This window comes from Globicephala melas, chromosome 9 (genome assembly GCF_963455315.2).
Source record: "Globicephala melas chromosome 9, mGloMel1.2, whole genome shotgun sequence".
Classification (NCBI taxonomy): domain Eukaryota; kingdom Metazoa; phylum Chordata; class Mammalia; order Artiodactyla; family Delphinidae; genus Globicephala; species Globicephala melas.
The window spans coordinates 68,494,210-68,513,617 of record NC_083322.1 but is presented as its reverse complement, the minus strand read 5'-3'; the positions used below and the strand labels follow the sequence as shown (position 1 = coordinate 68,513,617).

The 19,408-nt window shown below is 39.0% G+C and overlaps 1 protein-coding gene across 1 annotated transcript in view; it reads left to right on the top strand.

The window, feature by feature from the left end:
- The window catches only part of CRPPA (CDP-L-ribitol pyrophosphorylase A), a 303,327-nt gene that overhangs the window by 85,004 nt on the left and 198,915 nt on the right, over positions 1-19,408 (top strand). The window contains exons 4-5 of the mRNA XM_030857145.3: positions 8,384-8,488; positions 16,467-16,512. Coding sequence (XP_030713005.1) covers positions 8,384-8,488; positions 16,467-16,512 — 151 coding nt within the window. The remainder of the gene's footprint in view (positions 1-8,383; positions 8,489-16,466; positions 16,513-19,408) is intronic.

The window sequence follows — 19,408 nt, the reverse complement described above, 5'->3', positions numbered from 1 at the left end:
TCAAATACATTGCATAATTCAAACCATGTAAATGTATGCAAAATGCTTCAAGTTTGATTTTCAGATGATAAATTGAATGCAGGTGTTCATTGTTTACCTCATTGTAAGATAGCCTATTTTGTTTCTACTTGAAATATTCTGAGTATGGTTCTATAACTGCAGAGTGAGAAACCTGTGCATGCATGCCTTTGATTTAGTTTTTCTCTAATGTGTATATTCTTTGTTGGGCAAACTTCCCAGGCTGCTTTGCAGAACTAATACTGTGAGTGATGTTAAAGCTGGAAAAATAGATATGTAATCGGATTATTTGTAACCATGGACCATTATATGATTACCATAAAACAATAGTTCCTCACTTTTTTTGTGTTATAAAAGCTCTGACACTTGTAGAATCCCTTCCCAGAAAAATAACTGCATTATACACACAATATTATTTTCAGAGGTTTTTCCAGTCCCTCTGAGTCCTATTCACTCACCTCATGTTAAGAACTCTGCTACATTTTAATGTGTTGTTTATGGGAATATAAACTGAAGCCACCTTTGTGGATGACAATTTGGAATTACTTACCTGTTTCTGGGTAAAGATAACCAACTGAACATGTATCTAGTTTTGTTCACTACTCAAACCTCACTAAATCCACTTAGCAAGGGATTAAAACCAACATGAACCCACAGAAATAAGGAGAATGAGAGGTGGTGATGGCAAACAAATAAATAACCAGAAAACAGGTGAATAAGTAGTAACTGATGCAGTCGATTTGAGAAGGCTGAATTATAAGAGAGTTGTAGGGAAAGCTAAGAAGTAAAATTGACTACAATAGAATTCCCCAAAAGTTCAGGTAGCACCAGATACTCCTAGAACTGAGTGAAGGGGGACAAAATAAGGAGGCTTTGCCAGAACATATTTTAAAAATAGTCTGATCTCTAAATCACCTTCTCTACTCTATGATTCCCCCCCCCACCACCACCACCACAGAGACAGGTGGGGGTGGAATCCTTCCTCCATCTGGAGAGAACACTGGGTGCAGTTGAGGGAAGGAGTGCCTTGCCCCAAACGGTGACTAACAGACCATGTGCACATTGCCTGCCCAATGTGAGAAGCCCATGGTCTCTTCTCCCACTCAGCAGCCAACATCCTGGCGGCTTGGCTTTCTGTCTTGGCTGGAGATTGGAAGTGTTTTATTTATTTATTTATTTTTGTGGTACGCGGGCCTCTCACTGCCGTGGCCTCTCCCGTTGCGGAGCACAGGTTCTGGACGCACAGGCTCAGCGGCCATGGCTCACGGGCCCAGCCGCTGCGCGGCATGTGGGATCTTCCCGAACCGGGGCATGAACCCGTGTCCCCTGCATCGGCAGGCGGACTCTCAACCACCGTGCCACCAGGGAAGCCCGGAAGTGTTTTATTTGAGTAATATGTCTAGTCGAAGAAGACAGACCTAAGAGTACTAACCTCAGAGGTTCCCCATCTCCGTATAGTGAAGCTCACCGTTCACAAACCCCACCCCTGCACTCATTGCTTAATAGCTTTTTAATCTTCCACTCTTAAATATAAGCTGACAAGTTTACCATCCCACGTGAAGAATGCACTTTACTGTGGAAGATAGAGACCAAAACAAACACAAAAGCCTAATATGAGGAAGCAGTGAATATGTAGAAAAAGGAAAACTTTTTTTTTTTTTTTTTTTGCGATACGCGGGCCTCTCACTGTTGTGGCCTCTCCCGTTGTGGAGCACAGGCTCCGGACGCGCAGGCTCAGCGGCCATGGCTCACGGGCCCAGCCGCTCCGCGGCATGTGGGATCTTCCCGAACCGGGGCACGAACCCGTGTCCCCTGCATCGGCAGGCGGACTCTCAACCACTGCGCTGCCAGGGAAGCCCGAGAAAGGAAAACTTTTAAAAATATCATTACAGAGATAAAAGTTCATTGCCAACATGAATTAAGATCAGAATGCTCAAAAAAAAAAAAAAGTTCAGAGGATAAAAAAGATCTGGGGTTAAAAATAAATCTGAGGAACTTCCCCATAAAGGATAAAAAGATGGCATATAGGAAAGAAAAGAAAATTAGAAGTCCAATCAAATAAAATCAATATTCAGTAACAAAACTTTCTGAAAGAGAAAATTGAGAGAAGGAAATATCAAAGAAATAATGCAGCAAAAAGTGTTTTTAAAACTTACCTCTTATATTCCCTTTCTCAGAAAGCTATTAGAGGATGTGTTCCACAGAAAGGACAGTGTCATTCAAAAAGATTACATGGGATATTGGAGATTCATGATAGGAGAAAGATGAAGAGTATCCCCAGGATCATGGTATAGGGCATTCTCAGGATGATAGCTGTGTGTCACTGTCAGAGGACAACAACCAGTCCATGTTGAAAAAGGTCAGAAGACTTCAAAAGTGACTTCTTCAGGGATATAAAGTTGGTGAAATGCCTTATGTGTGTGAATATCTTGAGAGTAGATCTAGACAAATAGCTGTTTGCTGTTGAATGAGTCATAAGTATGTAGAAAACCAAACACTTGAAACAAAAGAGAAGTTCTAATTCCAGGAAAAACAAAGACTTGTGCAGGAAAGGAATTATAATATATAACCTAGCTATGAGTAATGTTTACATAGTCAGTAATGTAGACACACATTGATTTAACCAAAATTAGGATATTGAAGGCATGGGGAATGGGAATTGTTGGTGTGTATTGTGGTGATGTTGGGAGGAGAGAAGACAAAGTTCTTCCATATATGATGGCCAACTCAGAAAATAAAGAGGCAGCATTACAAGTATGTTATTTAGAGAGATGATGTGACGGTAAACTATTTAATTGCAATTGCTCAGGCCTGACAGTGTTCTGCTTTTGTACCCTTACTATGGCCTCCCGGTAAGTGAAGTATATTTCTCTGCTCCTTGATTCTGGATTTGGTCTCTTAACTTGCTTTGGGATTTTAGCAGATGTGATATAGGCAGAGGCGTAAATGTGCTTGTGCTGTTGGGCTTGCCCTTTGGTGCATCTGTTGCCTTAAGGAAGGCATACTCTCGTGGCTGCCCCTCCATGGTGGCCTGCAGTGTGAGACCCACAGATCAGAACTGCCACAGCCAACCTACAGTCCTGCAGCTTTAGAGCACAGTCATCTCGGCTGTCCCACAGCTGTTCATGAGAAAGAAGTGTATTGCTATGTGCCACTGAGATCATATGTACATTTGTTACTCACTGATAGTTGACTGCTACACATGGAAATGAATGTTAGAAGAGTCAATTGAAAGAAGGAAAAATGATCGCCTCTGGAGAAGACAAAGTAGGGTGAAGGGGGTGAGGTTGACTTTTTCATAACAAATCTTATAGAGATATTTGGTTCTTTGAACTATGTAGCTTGATAACTGAAATGTATGAACTAAAAATTTAGAAAATAGAATAGATGACATGATTTTGTAGTTGGAGTTTATAAAGGAAATCTAGCGGATGGACAAGAGATCAAAGCAGTTGGGGTGCTAGTAATGACATTTTTCATGCCTTCCACCATAGTCTCTTGGTTGATGAAGGGCAGTCTAAGAAAGCGAACATTTCCTAATCAAGAGCAAATAGAGGTTTTATAGGATTGGATGCCTCATTCAGGGAAAAGGGCAACTTCATTGTGAGAGGAGAGTAAGAGAAATGATGGTTAGATCTTCCAGTCAGACTGGATTATGGAATGAAAAGTTTCAGAGGGGTCACAGATAAAGGTAAACATCAAGTTCCCCAAAACAGAAATTAGTTGTTCAAGTGAAGATAAATGTCAAGGAAATGGCTAGAGTATTTAAAGTTTGTGCACATGGACCTTGAATTCAGCTAGTATAATGTCAGTAATTGGAGTAAAAAGGAAGACTGATCCCATGTGCCTGAAACTGCAGAGCCTATGAAGTAGTGAGAGATGATAGTGTTATGAAGGTTGGAACATTGTCCAGATGGCCCGCATTTTGGAAGGAAAGAGTGTTTTGCATGGAAGAAGAGCAGTAGGGATCTGGAATGTTAATCCTGCCTTCGTACCCTGCCTTTGAACCACTTACTAGTGATGGTTGGGAAAAGCAGTAGAAACCAGTTGAGGATGCTGGTGAGCAATAGGTATTCCTTCAAATATAGGAGGTGAAGAGCCTATTAGGTAATGAGTTGGAGTGAACTGAAGCATAACAGAGGATGGTACAGGAGAAAGGGCTGGGCAGGAGGTTAACTATAGGGTGATGGTCCACGGAGACTGACCGAACAGTGTGAGAGGTGTATCATAAACTATTTATTTGATGTTAGTCACTTAACCGCTATGTAGAGAAGACAGGAAAACAATATACACATAACAAAAAAGCTTCAACTGGGCTTCCCTTGTGGCGCAGTGGTTGAGAGTCCGCCTGCCGATGCAGGGGACACAGGTTCGTGCCCCGGTCTGGGAAGGTCCCACATGTTGTGGAGTGGCTGGGCCCGTGAGCCATGGCCGCTGAGCCTGTGCATCCGGAGCCTGTGCTCCACAACGGGAGAGGTCACAACAGTGAGAGGCCCGCGTACCAAAAAAAAAAAAAAAAGAAAAAAATTAATTAAAAAAAAAGTAACTTCAACTATGTGTGATTTACAGAACAAATCAAAACGGGAAGAGAATATCCATGTTTGTAATGGTCAAAATTGAGAATAATATACTTTAAAACTTTGTTCATCTTCTACCTTTATTCTTCCAATTTCACTGCTAATTTTTCTTCCATTTTTCTTAATGCAAACTAGGTGTAAGGGAAAGTAGAAGGAGAAGGTTGTACACATTTTCAGAGCTACCCACACTACAGAGAAAATAGAACTCTACACAACCATTAGATATTACTGAATAGCTTCTGGCAGCTTTTTTTTTTTTTTTTTTTTTTGTGGTACGCGTGCCTCTCACTGTTGTGGCCTCTCCCGTTACGGAGCACAGGCTCCGGACGCGCAGGCTCAGCGGCCATGGCTCACGGGCCCAGCCGCTCCGCGGCATGTGGGATCTTCCCGGACCGGGGCACGAACCCGTGTCGTCTGCATCGGCAGGCGGACTCTCAACCACTGTGCCACCAGGGAAGCCCTGTTTGTCTGTTCTTTAATTCTCGGTCTTCGTTAAACATTTCTTGCATCTTCTTGATCTTTGACTCCATTATTTTTCCGAGGTCCTGGATCATCTTCACTATCATTCTGAATTTTTTTTCTGGAAGGTTGCCTATCTCCACTTTATTTAGTTGTTTTTTTGGGGTTTTATTTTGTTCCTTCATCTGGTACATAGCCATCTGCCTTTTCATCTTGTCTGTCTTTCTGTGAATGTGGTTTTTGTTCCACAGGCTGCAGGATTGTAGTTCTTCTTGCTTCTGCTGTCTGCCCTCTGGTGGATGAGGCTATCTAAGAGGCTTGTGTAAGTTTCCTTGGCAGGCGGTTTCTTAACCAATGTACCAGCAGGGAAGTCCCTGATTTTTTTTTTTTTTTTTTTTTTTTAACATATTGGACTTTGTGGTTGAGTCATCTATTATCTTTTTCTGTTTTCCACCCTTCTAACTATTATCCTCTTAAATATTATCCTTATTTTATGAGTATAGACACTGTTATTCTGGGGTTATTAAGTCTTTATTAACTGTATAGTTTCTAGCTCCTACGAAATACTTTACTTTTTGCCTTTTTCACCTTATCTTTCATTTTAGTTTTACCTTGGGTTTCAGTTAAATCTGGGTTTTTTGCTCATGTGTGTATGTTGGAGACTGGTTGGACTTGTGGATTTTATAAGTGGGCCTGTTGATTGTGAGGTTCACTGTAAGGTGACTGGGGTTGGCAGTGTCTGTGGGGACCTCTGACAATAGTGTGCTAAGGGCTTCTGCCTGAGGAGAACATTGTTAACACTATTTTGGGCTCCAAGTTTAGGGAGGCAGAGGGTTCTCCACACCTATGTATTTGTGTGTTTTTCATGTGATCAGTGATAGCACTATGGCCCCCATGCTGGATAATGTCGATACTTTGTGTAGTTACACATTAATTAACTTACTTGATTAAAACCTACCATCTTGCTGGGTGATTTATTTTTGTTCCTTTTCTTTCTTTCTGCCTGCCTTTGTATTAATTTCTCATTTTATGATTCCCTCTTATCACTATTGACTTCTTACTCTAAAACATTTGTTCAGTGATTACCTTGAGTTTAAACTCACAGTCACTTTGAAATACTGTTACACCTCTTCATGAGCACCCAGTAACAGGTTGCTGAAGAAGACGCTGCGGGTGGGTATACACTCCTGTTGCGGCTGTGATTCCCAGAGGCTCTACATTCTCCTAGTTTCCTCCACTCAGTGTTTGACAGTTCGTTGGAATTTTTAGGTGATTGCTTCTTACCTGCCTGTATGGCACTCGCTCCCTTTTGGGGGGAGGCATGCCTTTTCTTAGATTTAGGGGTACTTGGTCATCCTGTGACCTCAGCTCTGATGTTTTGAGGAAAAGTTCTGCTTTTGGAGTTAGTCTGCTTTTTTCTTTTGTTCTGAAATGAGCATCATTGTCAGCTTTCTGTATCCTAGGCAGAAGTGGAAATCGTCATCCATGTTCTTAAGAAACACATTCAGAATTTAATTAGTCATTAAGCATGCTTTTTTTTTTGAGGTAACTGTAGAAGCAAGGTTTAATGCAAAAAAAATTACCAAAAACCCTGTAAATAGTTGTAATATTAATCTATACAGTGAATAACAGCTTCAGACTATTTCTGCCAGGATGGCTCAGTATCTGTTTCTAGTATATATTTCATAAGTACCTGATCCATCATTTTCCTTATTTCCTGTTGGCTCTGTTGATTGGAATCCTGAAGACTTCATGCAGTTTGTAAGCTGTTGCCATGTTGGCTGGTACATCACGTGAGTGGCAGGAGCACAGCATCAAGTAATTCTCATCCCTGAGATACAAAGGAAGTAGCTGTTCCTGTGGGTTCCTCTTAGTATGCACTTTGTGAGCGCTTTTAAGGCTGTCCATGCATGTGTTCAATATCTTGCATCTGGAAAGAGGCAGGAAAAGGGTTATTGCTAGTCATCTCTGGGATTTAACAGTGTGTTAGGAGAGAACTCTTTTTTTTACTGTAGGTTGGTCTCACTTGCATACTACTAGATGAGCCTGTGCAGACGTTGAAAGTAGAATGTAGAGGTTTACCAAAACTTAATGTATTTGAATGTAACAACTGCTGATAATACTATATTAGAGATGAAAATGTTTAATAAATGTCATGTTAGGTAGTATATCAGTATAGAAAGTTTAAGCTGAGACTGTTCTGATTAATTTGGGACTCTGGGTATACTTGATGGTTATATTTTCTTGTACATTAACTTCATAAATCATTAAAATTTGGCATTTTGTAATCTCAAGTACAATAAAGATTGGCAAAGGGTGCTAAATGTCATATTCGTATTTGTTGTCTTCCTGCAGTCTGTCTTATACGGATATGCTCTTTGTAAAATGCAAATCCAGCAGATGTCTGCAACGTCTATATCTTTGTTTGGCACTTTTTGCCTGAAGGGTTTCCCTATGCTTGAGTTTCACTCAGTCTTTGGAATGAGATCAGAGACCGTTTCCTCTGATGGGCCTTCCCTGATACCCTCATGTAGAATTAAGTATTTTATCTCCTGGTCTACTTATAAATATTCCTCTATTGCTCCATATCACAGTCTGTTATAAAATATTTGGTATAGATCAACCTCCTTTTCTAGACTTGAGTTCCTTGAGGCCACAAAACATGTTTCATTTGTCTTTTTATTCTGGTCCTTAATACAAACCTTGGACTTGATAGGTACTTAGTGACTGTTACTCAGCTGAATTATATTGTGTTGGTCATTTTTGATGGTTCTGCTTAAAATGCTAAAAAATGTTACTTATATTTTACTAAAATCTAATGGGCGTTTAAATTTTTTCTCATAATGAAAGACTGAAATATTGCCATGTTCAGAATCAAAATATATCCTCTAAAAAGGATATATTGATATTTAAAATACCAATTAATAAGAAAGCGGTATAAATATGAGATAAGGGGTTGGAGTTTTATGGATACCTATATTTGTTAAATCAAGTCTGATACGGTAATCCTTGGTCGTACCTTGAGGCATTTCACAAATGTGTTTGGAAATGTAGTTTTTGAGCAAAGGAAATGAAGTATTATATTTATTTGACACATGAGACTATTCAGGAAGTTAAAAACTCTTCTGATTGCAACATTCCTGTTTTCTATTTGTTTCATTTGGCTTTTAGGGCATGGGGAAGATTAATGTACCTGATTAATCAGTAGCTAATTAAAGAGTTTGCAAGTTTTCTGGGCTCTTTTCCATGTACAGTTGATTATGAAATTAAAAGATTAGTTTATTTAAAATTATATTTCAACTTGTTAATTCTTTTTTCTTCCTACACAGTGTAGTGACTATGACCTGGAATTTGGAACTGAGTGTTTGCATTTGGCTCTAAAATACTGTCACATCAAAGCCAAACTTATAGAAGGATCTCCTGACCTCTGGAAGGTAAGGGAGTTGGTACTTAGCTCTGTTTTGGTGTGTCATTCCTGAAGACGTATTGTCTACAAGTACAGACAATTTCCAGGTGCTTTAGAAGATAGAGAAGTATAAAAATATTTGGTTTCATATTGAAACAGTATTTCCAGGAATAAAGGTGTGTGTGTATATGCATACATAAAAGGTGTTGAGTCTCACTAGGTTTTCTGAACCATCAAATATGGTATCATTTCTATTGCTCGGTTGCAAGAAAACTCACGCTGGGATAATTTATTCAAACAAATTCCATTTTAGCCAATAAGATTCTTTTATTCACAATTTTTGTGTGTGTTCTTTACATATAATCTTTTACTCTGTAGCCTTACCTTCAACTGGATTGAGAGTGCAACTCTGCTTTCCAAAATAACAACGTTTCCTCACAGGCCTTGGGGTGGTAGCTCCAACTTAACTGGGTTGAAACACATATCTGCCAGTTCTGACCCAGTGGGGTTGGTGGCTAGAACCACTCACCTCCTCCTAAGAGGAACTGTGCTCTTTCCTGTGGTAAGGTTTGACTGCCTTTATGGCAAACTTCTTTCTTTAGGAGGAATGAAGTGGTTGTTGCACGATCATAGTTCAGCTTCCTGTTGCAGCAGGAGTGCTTTACAGCGTGACTCTCCTGTGTTTGATTGGGTAGAAATAGGTTGAATTGAGCAGTGTATTCTGAAATAGAATTGTAGGGTCATATCATAGTTTTGAATAAGTATTGCTGCTTTTGAAATGTTGGATGAAATCTTTATAAAGCATCCCTCTAAATCTGGTTAGAAAACATTCATCCTAATTCTGAGATTATATGAATCTAAAAGCATACTTCCTCGTTGACATAAAAAGAAAACAAAAAGCCCTATGTGTTGATTAGGTATTTTGTAAGTCACGTGGTGGGCCTTGCTGCATGCTAAGATTTTCTCATACATACTTAAATTGTTCTAAGATTACAAAATATTGATATGCCTGAATTATTGCCTGGTAGAGTAAATTAATGCAGTCTTATTGCTCTTTTAAGAGTATCCAAATATCATCAACCTAGAAGGCAAACCTTTTATTCATTTTGTTTCTCCTTTTCTATATATGGCTCAGATGGTGATATACATATCAATTGGGAGGATTTTGATAGTAACCAATTAGGTATTTTGTTAAAGATCCTGACCCATGTCACCATAGACCTGCTTGACTTAATTTGCAGACTATGTTGAAAAAAAAAAAAAAGTAAAAATTCAAGACATTTTATTGCTACTAACATGTCAGCACTCTTTGGCCTCATTGCTGATGTTTTAGGCTGTGTGAGTATCTACTTCTTGTGGGTATTCTGAGCCTTCTTTAAACTTGTAAAGTACCCTCAGGTCTGCAGGTGAAAGGATAGCAGCACACTGCTCTTCTTTGAATTTTACACTCTGTGTTACACAAATGTATTTCAGTATTTTTGAGTGAAATCTCACATTGCAGTGCTTCCACCCGCAATACAGTATCACGGTTTTAGTCCTTACATCTTGGCGCTCTGCTTCCCTTTTATGTGCGACAAATGTCAGGGCACTGAACTGTGGTTGGCCTTTCCAAGTGCTTCTATTCATTGTCCTCCTGAGTCATTTCATAATGCTGTTGCGGATTGAACTGCATCCCGCCACAGAAGATATGTTCAAGTCCTAGCCCCTGGCACTTGGGAATAAACACTCTTGTTTGAAAAGAGGGTTTGCAGATATAATCAAGTTAAGATGAGGTCAGGTTGGTAAAGAAGAGTCCCTAAATCGGATCTGTAAGAATAGGAGAAAAGATTCACATACAGATAGGTGGAGAATGCCAACGACAATAGAGATAGAAATTGGAGTGATGCATCGACAAGTAAAGGAAAGTGAGGGGTCGCTGGCAACCCCAGGAGACTAGGAAGAGGTGGGGAAGGATTCTTCTCTAAAGCCTTCGGAGTGGGCAGTGGCCCTGCTGATACCTGGATTTCACACTTCTAGCCTCCAGTACGGTGAGAGGATATGTTCCTTTTTGAAGATGTCCAGTTTGTGGTACATTGTTATGTCAGCCCTAGGAAACTAATACACGTGCCAAAGGGTGATATCCTGTTAGGCCCAGAGGGATCATTTTCATAGTATCACTTTCCGAACTGGGCCGGAGTGGGGAAGCCCTGCTCTTAGAATGTTTGAATAATGATGTGCCTTACCAGGGTCTTGGATGCTAAAAGGGCATGTAATGCAGTGAATTGGGCAAAAAGTCTTTCAAATTGCAGTTTTGAGGTCTTTTTAAGGTGTCAAATTTCTTCTGTGATTGAGGGGAAGTTATTTTGAGTGCAAATGATGTAGTTGTTTCAGGTTCCCTGTTTCCCTCTTCTGCCTCCTGTCTCATCATCCTCTACCTTTAAAAAATATTTTTGATATTTACTGGCTGTTCGTTTAGCCCTATTTAGCTTTTTGATGATACTGCATGAGTTGTCTTTAGCATAAGCTTTTAGCTTAATTTTATGGTTTTATTTTGCATGGATAAAGAGTATTACCATTGCTGTTTAAACCAAAGCAATGGAATCTGCATATTGAAATAAGTGTTCTAATTCAATACTAATTCCAACAATGCTACAACTTTTTACAACTCAGAGTTGAAAGAAGATTTAGTACAATTATGCTAAAACTGGCATTGAACTTGGGTGGCAGGCCAAATGCCTGGAACATGATTCAGAAATCTGACACAGTGGGCTTCCTTGGTGGCGCAGTGGTTGAGAGTCCGCCTGCCGATGCAGGGGACACGGGTTTGTGCCCCGGTTCGGGAAGATCCCACATGCCGCGGAGCGGCTAGGCCCGTGGGCCATGGCCGCTGAGCCTGCGCGTCCGGAGCCTGTGCTCCGCAACGGGAGAGGCCACAACAGTGAGAGGCCCGCGTACCGAAAAAAAAAAAAAAAGAAAAAAAAAAGAAATCTGACACAGTGAAGAGTGCACAGTGAAGAGAGTGCACATTTCAAGAGAATTTTCACTACCACAGAACAATAAGGCAAAGGAGGATTCTGAAATACAGAGCCAGGACACCTTCCCCTACCCCTCAGAAAGTGAGGGAGTTCACCCCTGGTGCTGGGAAGAATGACTAGAAATTTCTCATGACCACATGTAGGACTGTTATTTCATCTGCTGCCAGAAATCCCAGGAGGACTATTTTATATTTTACATACTTTAAAATTTTTATTTATTTATTTATTTTATTATTATTATTATTATTTTTTGCGGTACGCTGGCCTCTCACCCGTTGTGGCCTCTCTCGTTGTGGAGCACAGGCTCCGGACGCGCAGGCTCAGCGGCCATGGCTCACGGGCTCAGCCGTTCCGTGGCATGTGGGATCCTCCCGGACCGGGGCACGAACCCGTGTCCCCTGCATTGGCAGACTGATTCTCAACCACTGCGCCACCAGGGAAGCACCATACTTTTTGGAAAAAATAGAAGTAAATGCAAAAAGTCAGCATTTACGGTTGAGGCCAGCCTTCCTGCAGTAGCTCCTCTGGGTTTAGAGGAAACATCAGTTTTTTCAGATCACCATGCAGGGTAGAGGACATCCTTGAGAATGAGCAAAACCCCCTTCTTCTCCCTCCTTTCCCCTCCCTAAGAGCGACCAACCACAGAAGAATACAGGACCGACTCCTGAGAATAGGGGTTGGCTCTGAAGCTCTGCCTGAGTGGTTGTGCCTAGCCAGCCCTTACTGAACATACTCTTATTTTAGTGAAATTTCATCTAGTCTATATGAGGAGACTAGATTTAGTCTCCATTCCTTTAATTTATAGTTGTACCATATTTTTGTCCCAATATAAAGAGTTGGTCACTTACTATACTACACAGACCTAATTGAACAAACTTCTTGTTTCTAAGTGTTAAAACAGTCTTCAAGGCATAAAAGATTCATAATTTATTGAAGAAATTTAACTATTCCATTGTCTGAAAATGCTTCTTTAGAAGACGTTGATGTGTCATCACAACATTATTGGAATGACTGACTTTTGAGGATTTCTTTTGATGGGAATTACTTGTTTTAGATTCACGTGTTCTAGCATCTTTGTTAAAAACAAAAGAAAATAGTCTCACTTTTTTCTTTTTAACCTCAAAGATACAATGTGGGGCTTCCCTGGTGGCGCAGTGGTTGAGAGTCCGCCTGCGGATGCAGGGGATGCGGGTTCATGCCCCAGTCCGGGAAGATCCCACATGCCACGGAGGGCTGGGCCCGTGAGCCATGGCCGCTGAGCCTGCGCGTCCGGAGCCTGTGCTCCACAACGGGAGAGGCCACAACAGTGAGAGGCCCGCGTACCGCAAAAAAAAAAAAAAACAACAAAAAAAACCAATGTGGTGAAATTGTGTCTTTTCAGAGGTTTTCATCTAGTTATCCAGTCTAGAGGAAAGAACATTTTCTAGATAGACATAATTGATGAACTGGAAATCAATATAATATCCCCATCCAAATCTAAATTTGTATCTGTCTTCGAAATTTAAGATTTTCTGGCTTTATTCTAACTATTGGAGTACATACTTATTTTCTTATGAGGTGAAAGATGGAAGAACATTAAGTGTAGTCTGATTTATGTAAGATGGTGGCCAAGTGGACTTGGCTCTGAGAAGTCTCTTTAATATACCATATTGTCAACACGGAGCAAGACAGAGCAGGTACCATAGTGTCCTGTGGAGCTCACCTTGAGGTAGCTGAGAGTGCTCTGGCCTAGGAGTTAAAGGCAACTATCTCTGTGGCTCTCAGTTTCAGGTTTCTCTTCCACTGAACATAAATATTTTTAAAGCTAAATACTTAGATGAAATACTGCACAGAAGCACAGTGAAACAAAACAGGCAAAAACTGAGCTAAACTAGGTGAGTAGCAGATGTGGGGCTCTGAGCGTCAGCTGTGCAGAGCTTCCACACTGGTCTTCCGGTGGCCCCTGAGCTCCGAGGAGCACAGTGTGAAAACCAGTGAATCAGAGGATTGAGGCTCTTCTATCACTAGGGCTGATGTTTTTTTTTTTTTTAAGTAACTGTTTTCCGTACTGAGGTATTATGCAAGGTCAAAGAAAACCTGCAGATCATGCTTACAGAAGAAAATCAATCTCAAAACTGATTATTAAACTTTTCATAAAATTAAAAATAAGGAAAGGACACTCCATATTACTGTAAAAGCTTGGTAGAAAGAGTCATCAATTCAGAATTAAAACATTTTCAGTCCTCTTCCCTTTGAAATATGGCAGCTGTTTTATTTAGAAAAACAGAAGGCTGTTTTTCAACACAGTACTTTATACGTTTGTCAGAAATAGTTTGTAGTTTATTTTCCTTAAATCAGTGTTTGTTGAGAAGTATAGTTGAGGTTTTCGATAAGGCTTTATGAAGAAAATATTAAATAAACATCAAAAACTTTAATCTGTGTATAGTATGTATCCACAGCCAACAAGAAAATGTAGGCAAAACGATGAATTTTAGGGGAGTTCCCTGGCGGTCCAGCGGTTGGGACTCTGCGCTTTCACTGCAGAGGGCACAATTCACATTTTGATGTCTTTCTTGCTTATACAATTACTTATTTAATATTAGTGTAGAAAGGACCTTTAGGTAATAATTCATGTATTTTATTCATAAGACTGATTCCAATGCAAAAATGTTGTCTTGCAAATATGCTAGAAAAATCATTTTAGTATTTGAGACCAAGTTTTTTTCATTAAAAAAACCCATTGTTAAGATAGATTTATTTGGAAAAAAGAATAAGGTACTTTCACAATTATTCTATTTAAATTTGGAATGCGGTTTTATCTCTCAAAGAAAGCAGGAAGGAATAAAAAATCAGGTATGGTAATTAGGCATCTTCCTGTTAATTTCTGATTTGAGTTTACCTTACATAGCAGACAGTTATAGGAAAAAAAGGCTTTTCTCACTTAAATTGCAAATATTGAGTGATGATTTCAGATATCTAGTTAACTTTGGGTTTTCATGGAAACAAATGTGTTTTTTTAATATTTAATATTAATATTTAATACCACGAGAGGTAGCTGTGTCCCCATTGCCTGTCCGAACGCCGGGGGTTAGAAGGTGTTCAGAGGCATTTAAAAGAAAGAGTGGATGTAACTGACATGACTGGAGGCCTCTACCACAGGTGCGTGTGTGGGTTTGTGTTGTGGGAGCCCTGATTTTCCAGCCTTTTCTATTGCCCCCGAAGCCCCCATGGGGCTCTGCTCTAGGCCTTGAGGGTCTCTGCTTCCTGTCTGTCTTGAGCTCCGCAGCCTTGTCTTGTCTTTATTTGGTAAAATAAATATATATTTATTTATTTATGGCTGCGTTGGGTCTTCGTTGCTGTGCGTGGGCTTTCTCCAGTTGCCGAGGGCGGGGGCTACTCTTCCTTGCGGTGCTTGGGCTTCTCATTGCAGTGGCTTCTTTTTTTGCGGAGCACGGGCTTCAGTACTTGTGGCTTGCGGACTTAGTTGCCCCGTGGCATGTGGGAACTTCCCGGACCAGGGCTCAAAACCGTGTCCCCTGCATTGGCAGGTGGATTCCCATTGGCAGGCAGATTCCCAACCACTGTGCTACCAGGGAAGCCCGAAACAAATGTGTTTTATTCAATTCTTATAAAAGAAATTTATCCTCTAAAATGTTGTTTCTGCAGGTTGAGTTTTGCTCACTGTTTTCATTGCTCTATTCCAGTCCTTAGAACAGGATGTACAACATGGTAGTTATTTGATAAATATTTATTGAATGAGTGAATGAGATCAATACATTCTTTAATTTGGTAAAATGCATAGTCTGAAGCTTTAAGTGTCTGTTTTCTATTTATTTCCCCAGATAAGAGAACTGCATTTTGGGTCAGTAACTATAGTACTAGTTTTGGTTCACATGTGCTTGTTTTAGACATAATTTAACAATGTCATATTTGATTTTAATAGATTGGTTGAGTGCTTGAGGAAATTTCCATCTGTCTTACAGGTTAGCTGCTACATTAGTTCTGGATTGTAAGGTATAGTTTTGGACCAGGGTTACCTGCCAGGATACAGGCATAGCAGGGAAACCTATTTTGGGTAGAAGTGCCCTGAGCCACTTACCTGAACAAAGTTTCTGTACAAGTTTAGTTAGGATATAATCTGGAGGAAAATAGTCCAAATTATAGACATGGAAGGGTATTAATTAGTGAGTATTTCTCAAAGTGGGTTTTTAGACCATTTGCATCATAATCATCTGAACGATAAGCTCCTAAGACCTTATAGTACTTATTAACATATTTGATTATTTACTATGTTCTTCAGTTCTGTGATGTAGGAAAAGTGATTCTGCAGTGCCATGCACTTGACATGTTCTGTACCTGAGCTCACTGGATGTACTCTGGGAACTATCTGCTATAGGACCATGCAGGGTATATTACAAGGAATAGGTTATTGCAAGGAGGCTGTATGTTCTTAAGCAAAGATCATGATTGTTCTTATATACATGGTGGTACCCTCCAGGCTCTTTCAATCAGTTATGTATTAATAAAAATCTTAAAAAGGTGAACCTTATCTGGAAGTATACAGATAAACTCAATTCAGAATGAAGACCCTCAATGTGAATTGGTCTTTCAGAAGTATCTCATTTCAACTGAAAATGCAATTTGGTAATTTTTTTTAATATATACTTTTCCTTCTTTCCTTCCAACATAAAACCTACTATTAAACAGTAATTCTAATACTTTTATTTAAATGCTACCACATTTTCTTTGATATAATACCTATATTAATAAGACTTTGGTAACCACTGCCACATAACGTCTCAATTTACTTAAAGATTTAAAAACAAATCTTCAACCATTTGTAGAAACAATATATATTTTTTCTGAATAAACTGATGTGTTGTAATTTAAAAATTGTCAGTATTATGTGTTTATAGTTTCTCCAAAATCAAGAATTTCCTTGGGGGCATAATTTTATTGCTTTCACATTCCTTCCTACTCTGTTAAGTCTAATGAAGTTTATCTGTCCTCTAGGTGACCTACAAACGAGATCTGTATGCAGCTGAATCAATTATTAAGGGTATGTTTGGCCTTATGACTGTCAGTTCCTATGTTTCAAAAATGTAAGCCAGTTGAGAATTTCTCATGACATTTTAAAGCCCAGAATTCTCAGAAGTATAAATGCTGTAGGCCACGGAGGTCTGTGAGTTGTTTGTTTGAGAAATAATTACATATATTTTGTTTCCTGCTTTGAAGTATCACTTATTATGATTTATGTAACATTGGTTTTAGCTTTTATAAAGGAAATACTTTATTAATTTGAGAAACGTAGGTGACATTGACACTATTAGAAGTGAAAACTGATATTTTAATTTATAAATATATTATATTTTGTTTTTATTTATTCAGAGGACTGTCTACCCCCTCCCAACACTGCCGTATCAGTACATTAGACAGCATCTTTTGCATGAGAAAAAAAATTTTCTGAAATAGAGAAATTGGGCTGAATGATTTTTAATTCCTTTTAGTTCTGACAATGACTGCAATTTTGTTTTGTAATTTTAGATATTATATATGTAATAACCCCTTTCTCATTCTTTTCATCTCTGACTCTAAGATCTCAGCTACACAGAAGTACTTTATTTCATAATCAACAAATATGTATTACTGTGCTTGACACCGTGCTAGAAATGTAATGATGATGCACAAGGGACATTCACTCTGTACTTTTGCAACCTCCACAGTTCAAATCACAGTTTCTTAACCTTGGTACTATTGGCATCTTAGGCCAGGTAATTCTTTGCTCTGGGGACTGTTTTGTGCATCCTAAAAGTTGCCTACTCACTAGATACCAGAAGCACTCTTCCCTCCCTCCCCTCCCCTGCTCTGACCATCAAATGTCTCCTGACATCACCACTGTTGTATGTATACATGGTCCTAGCCAAAATCAGAGGGGTCCACCCCCAATGCCTAAGCAAGTGTGGTGCTTTACAATCTATTTGTAATTTACTCCTTCAAAAATATGTTACGGACAGAACGATGTACTCAGATAGTGACTGAGAAGTGACCTTGTAAATTCAGATGTTGATTGAAGTTGAAAGAAATACTGAATGGGAATTGTGAGGGCAACAGTTTTTATTTTATTTTATATCTTATTTCATTTTATTTTATTTTATGGAAAGCCTATTTAACAATCAATTGGCTTCACGTTCAGAAAACTGAAATCTTTTCTCTGTTTATAACATTCTGTATTTGTAGTTTATCCTCATGTTTTTTGTCCTTCAAGAATATTGTGTTTCAAACCATTAACGTACTTTAATATGTGTATCTGTGTATGTAAACAGATCATCTATAGCTATAAATCAAAATGTTGACATATATTTACATATGAGCCAGGCTATGTATAAACATTACTCTGGAGAAGTTGCCTAAACCATGTTGTAGTTGGGTATATTCTCAGCACAAGGAAATTTAAAACTCAGTCTGGTTTCTTTATAAACGCATATCTCCATGACCTAGGTAAAATGGAAGTGAGCCATTTTGTGAAAAGTTGGCAGGTAGTTCAAGTGAGGATGCTACGTATCTCAGTACTTCGCCTATGTATTATCAAGAACAGGCTTCTTATCATGTAAAAGCCTACATTTTAAGTATAATTGCAGGGGGCTTTAGTTTTGGAAATTGTTTGCAGAGAGAAATTGTTTTGTTTAGGTAACATGTTCTAGTATGCTACTTGTCAAGTATTTAAAAAGTATTCTACTTTGATTCTTAGGGAAAGTAATTGGTCTGGATGTAAACAGCTGATTTAGAGAAGAGTCTCCTTATGTTCTTTCAGATTTGCATTTCTATTAACTTCCCAAGAGATTCTGATGTTGCTCATACCCTTTGAGGACCACTGCTGTGGTGCCTTCCTACTCTGTTTGGGTTTCTAGACCAGTAGTGTGGTGATTACCAGAGAACTTGAACACAGAATGTCTGGCCCTGACACGTTAAGTCAGAATCTGCGTTTTAACAAAAACTCTGGCTCATTAGTTTGTACATTAATTTCCAGAAGCATTCTTCTAGGCTACTCTCCAGTCTTTAATAGTTGATGTTTTTTCCTAAATAATAGCTTTTATTGTATTTAGAGCTTCAAGTCTTTCCACTCTGTCAGTTTCAAATGTTTGTTGGCTCAACTGGGATTGCTACCTGCCTCCATGACTTGAACTAATACTGTCTCTGAGGCCTCATAGTAGAAACAATTCCAGGCATAGGAAAAGGGAAACTCTTAGATTTTTAAAAATAAAATTCTAAAATAGAGTATGGTATATAGCAGGCTACCTATCTGAGCTATCTACTCACCTGTTTGCGTTTTCCATGTAAATGTTCAAAGTATTTTTCTAGGCACTTGTATGACACAGCATTCACTGGGTACTTACTTTGTGCCAGGCATTGTTTAAAGCATTTTATATAGATTATCTCTTGCTTCTCCAAGAACTCAATGAGGTAAGTAGTGTGGTTGTTTCTGTATTATAGGATATTCAAGGGTCCTAAGCAAATACTAATCTAAGAAGGATAGAAAATTAATTCTTAATTATAAATTTTTCTACCTTAGTCAGTTTACCTCTTTATATAGCCGTTCTCCCTTTTTTCCTTAAGCAGAGATTATTCAGATTCCCTTCTCTGAAATTCTTGGGCTACATGTGTTTAGGCATTTTGATTACTATGTATTTTCAGAAGCTACTGCTGTTTGTCATACATTATATCACATTACCAGTGGGATTTGGGACGTTACCACATAATGAAACTTACAGTATATGAATATTTATGCTCAATATTTAGAATGACTATAAAGCCCCTAGCCAGTTCAAGCTTAGGACTCATTTTGCCATCAAATTTTTTTTTTAACATCTTTATTGGAGTATAATTGCTTTACAATGGTGTGTTAGTTTATGCTTTATAACAAGGTGAATCAACTATACATATACATATATCCCCAT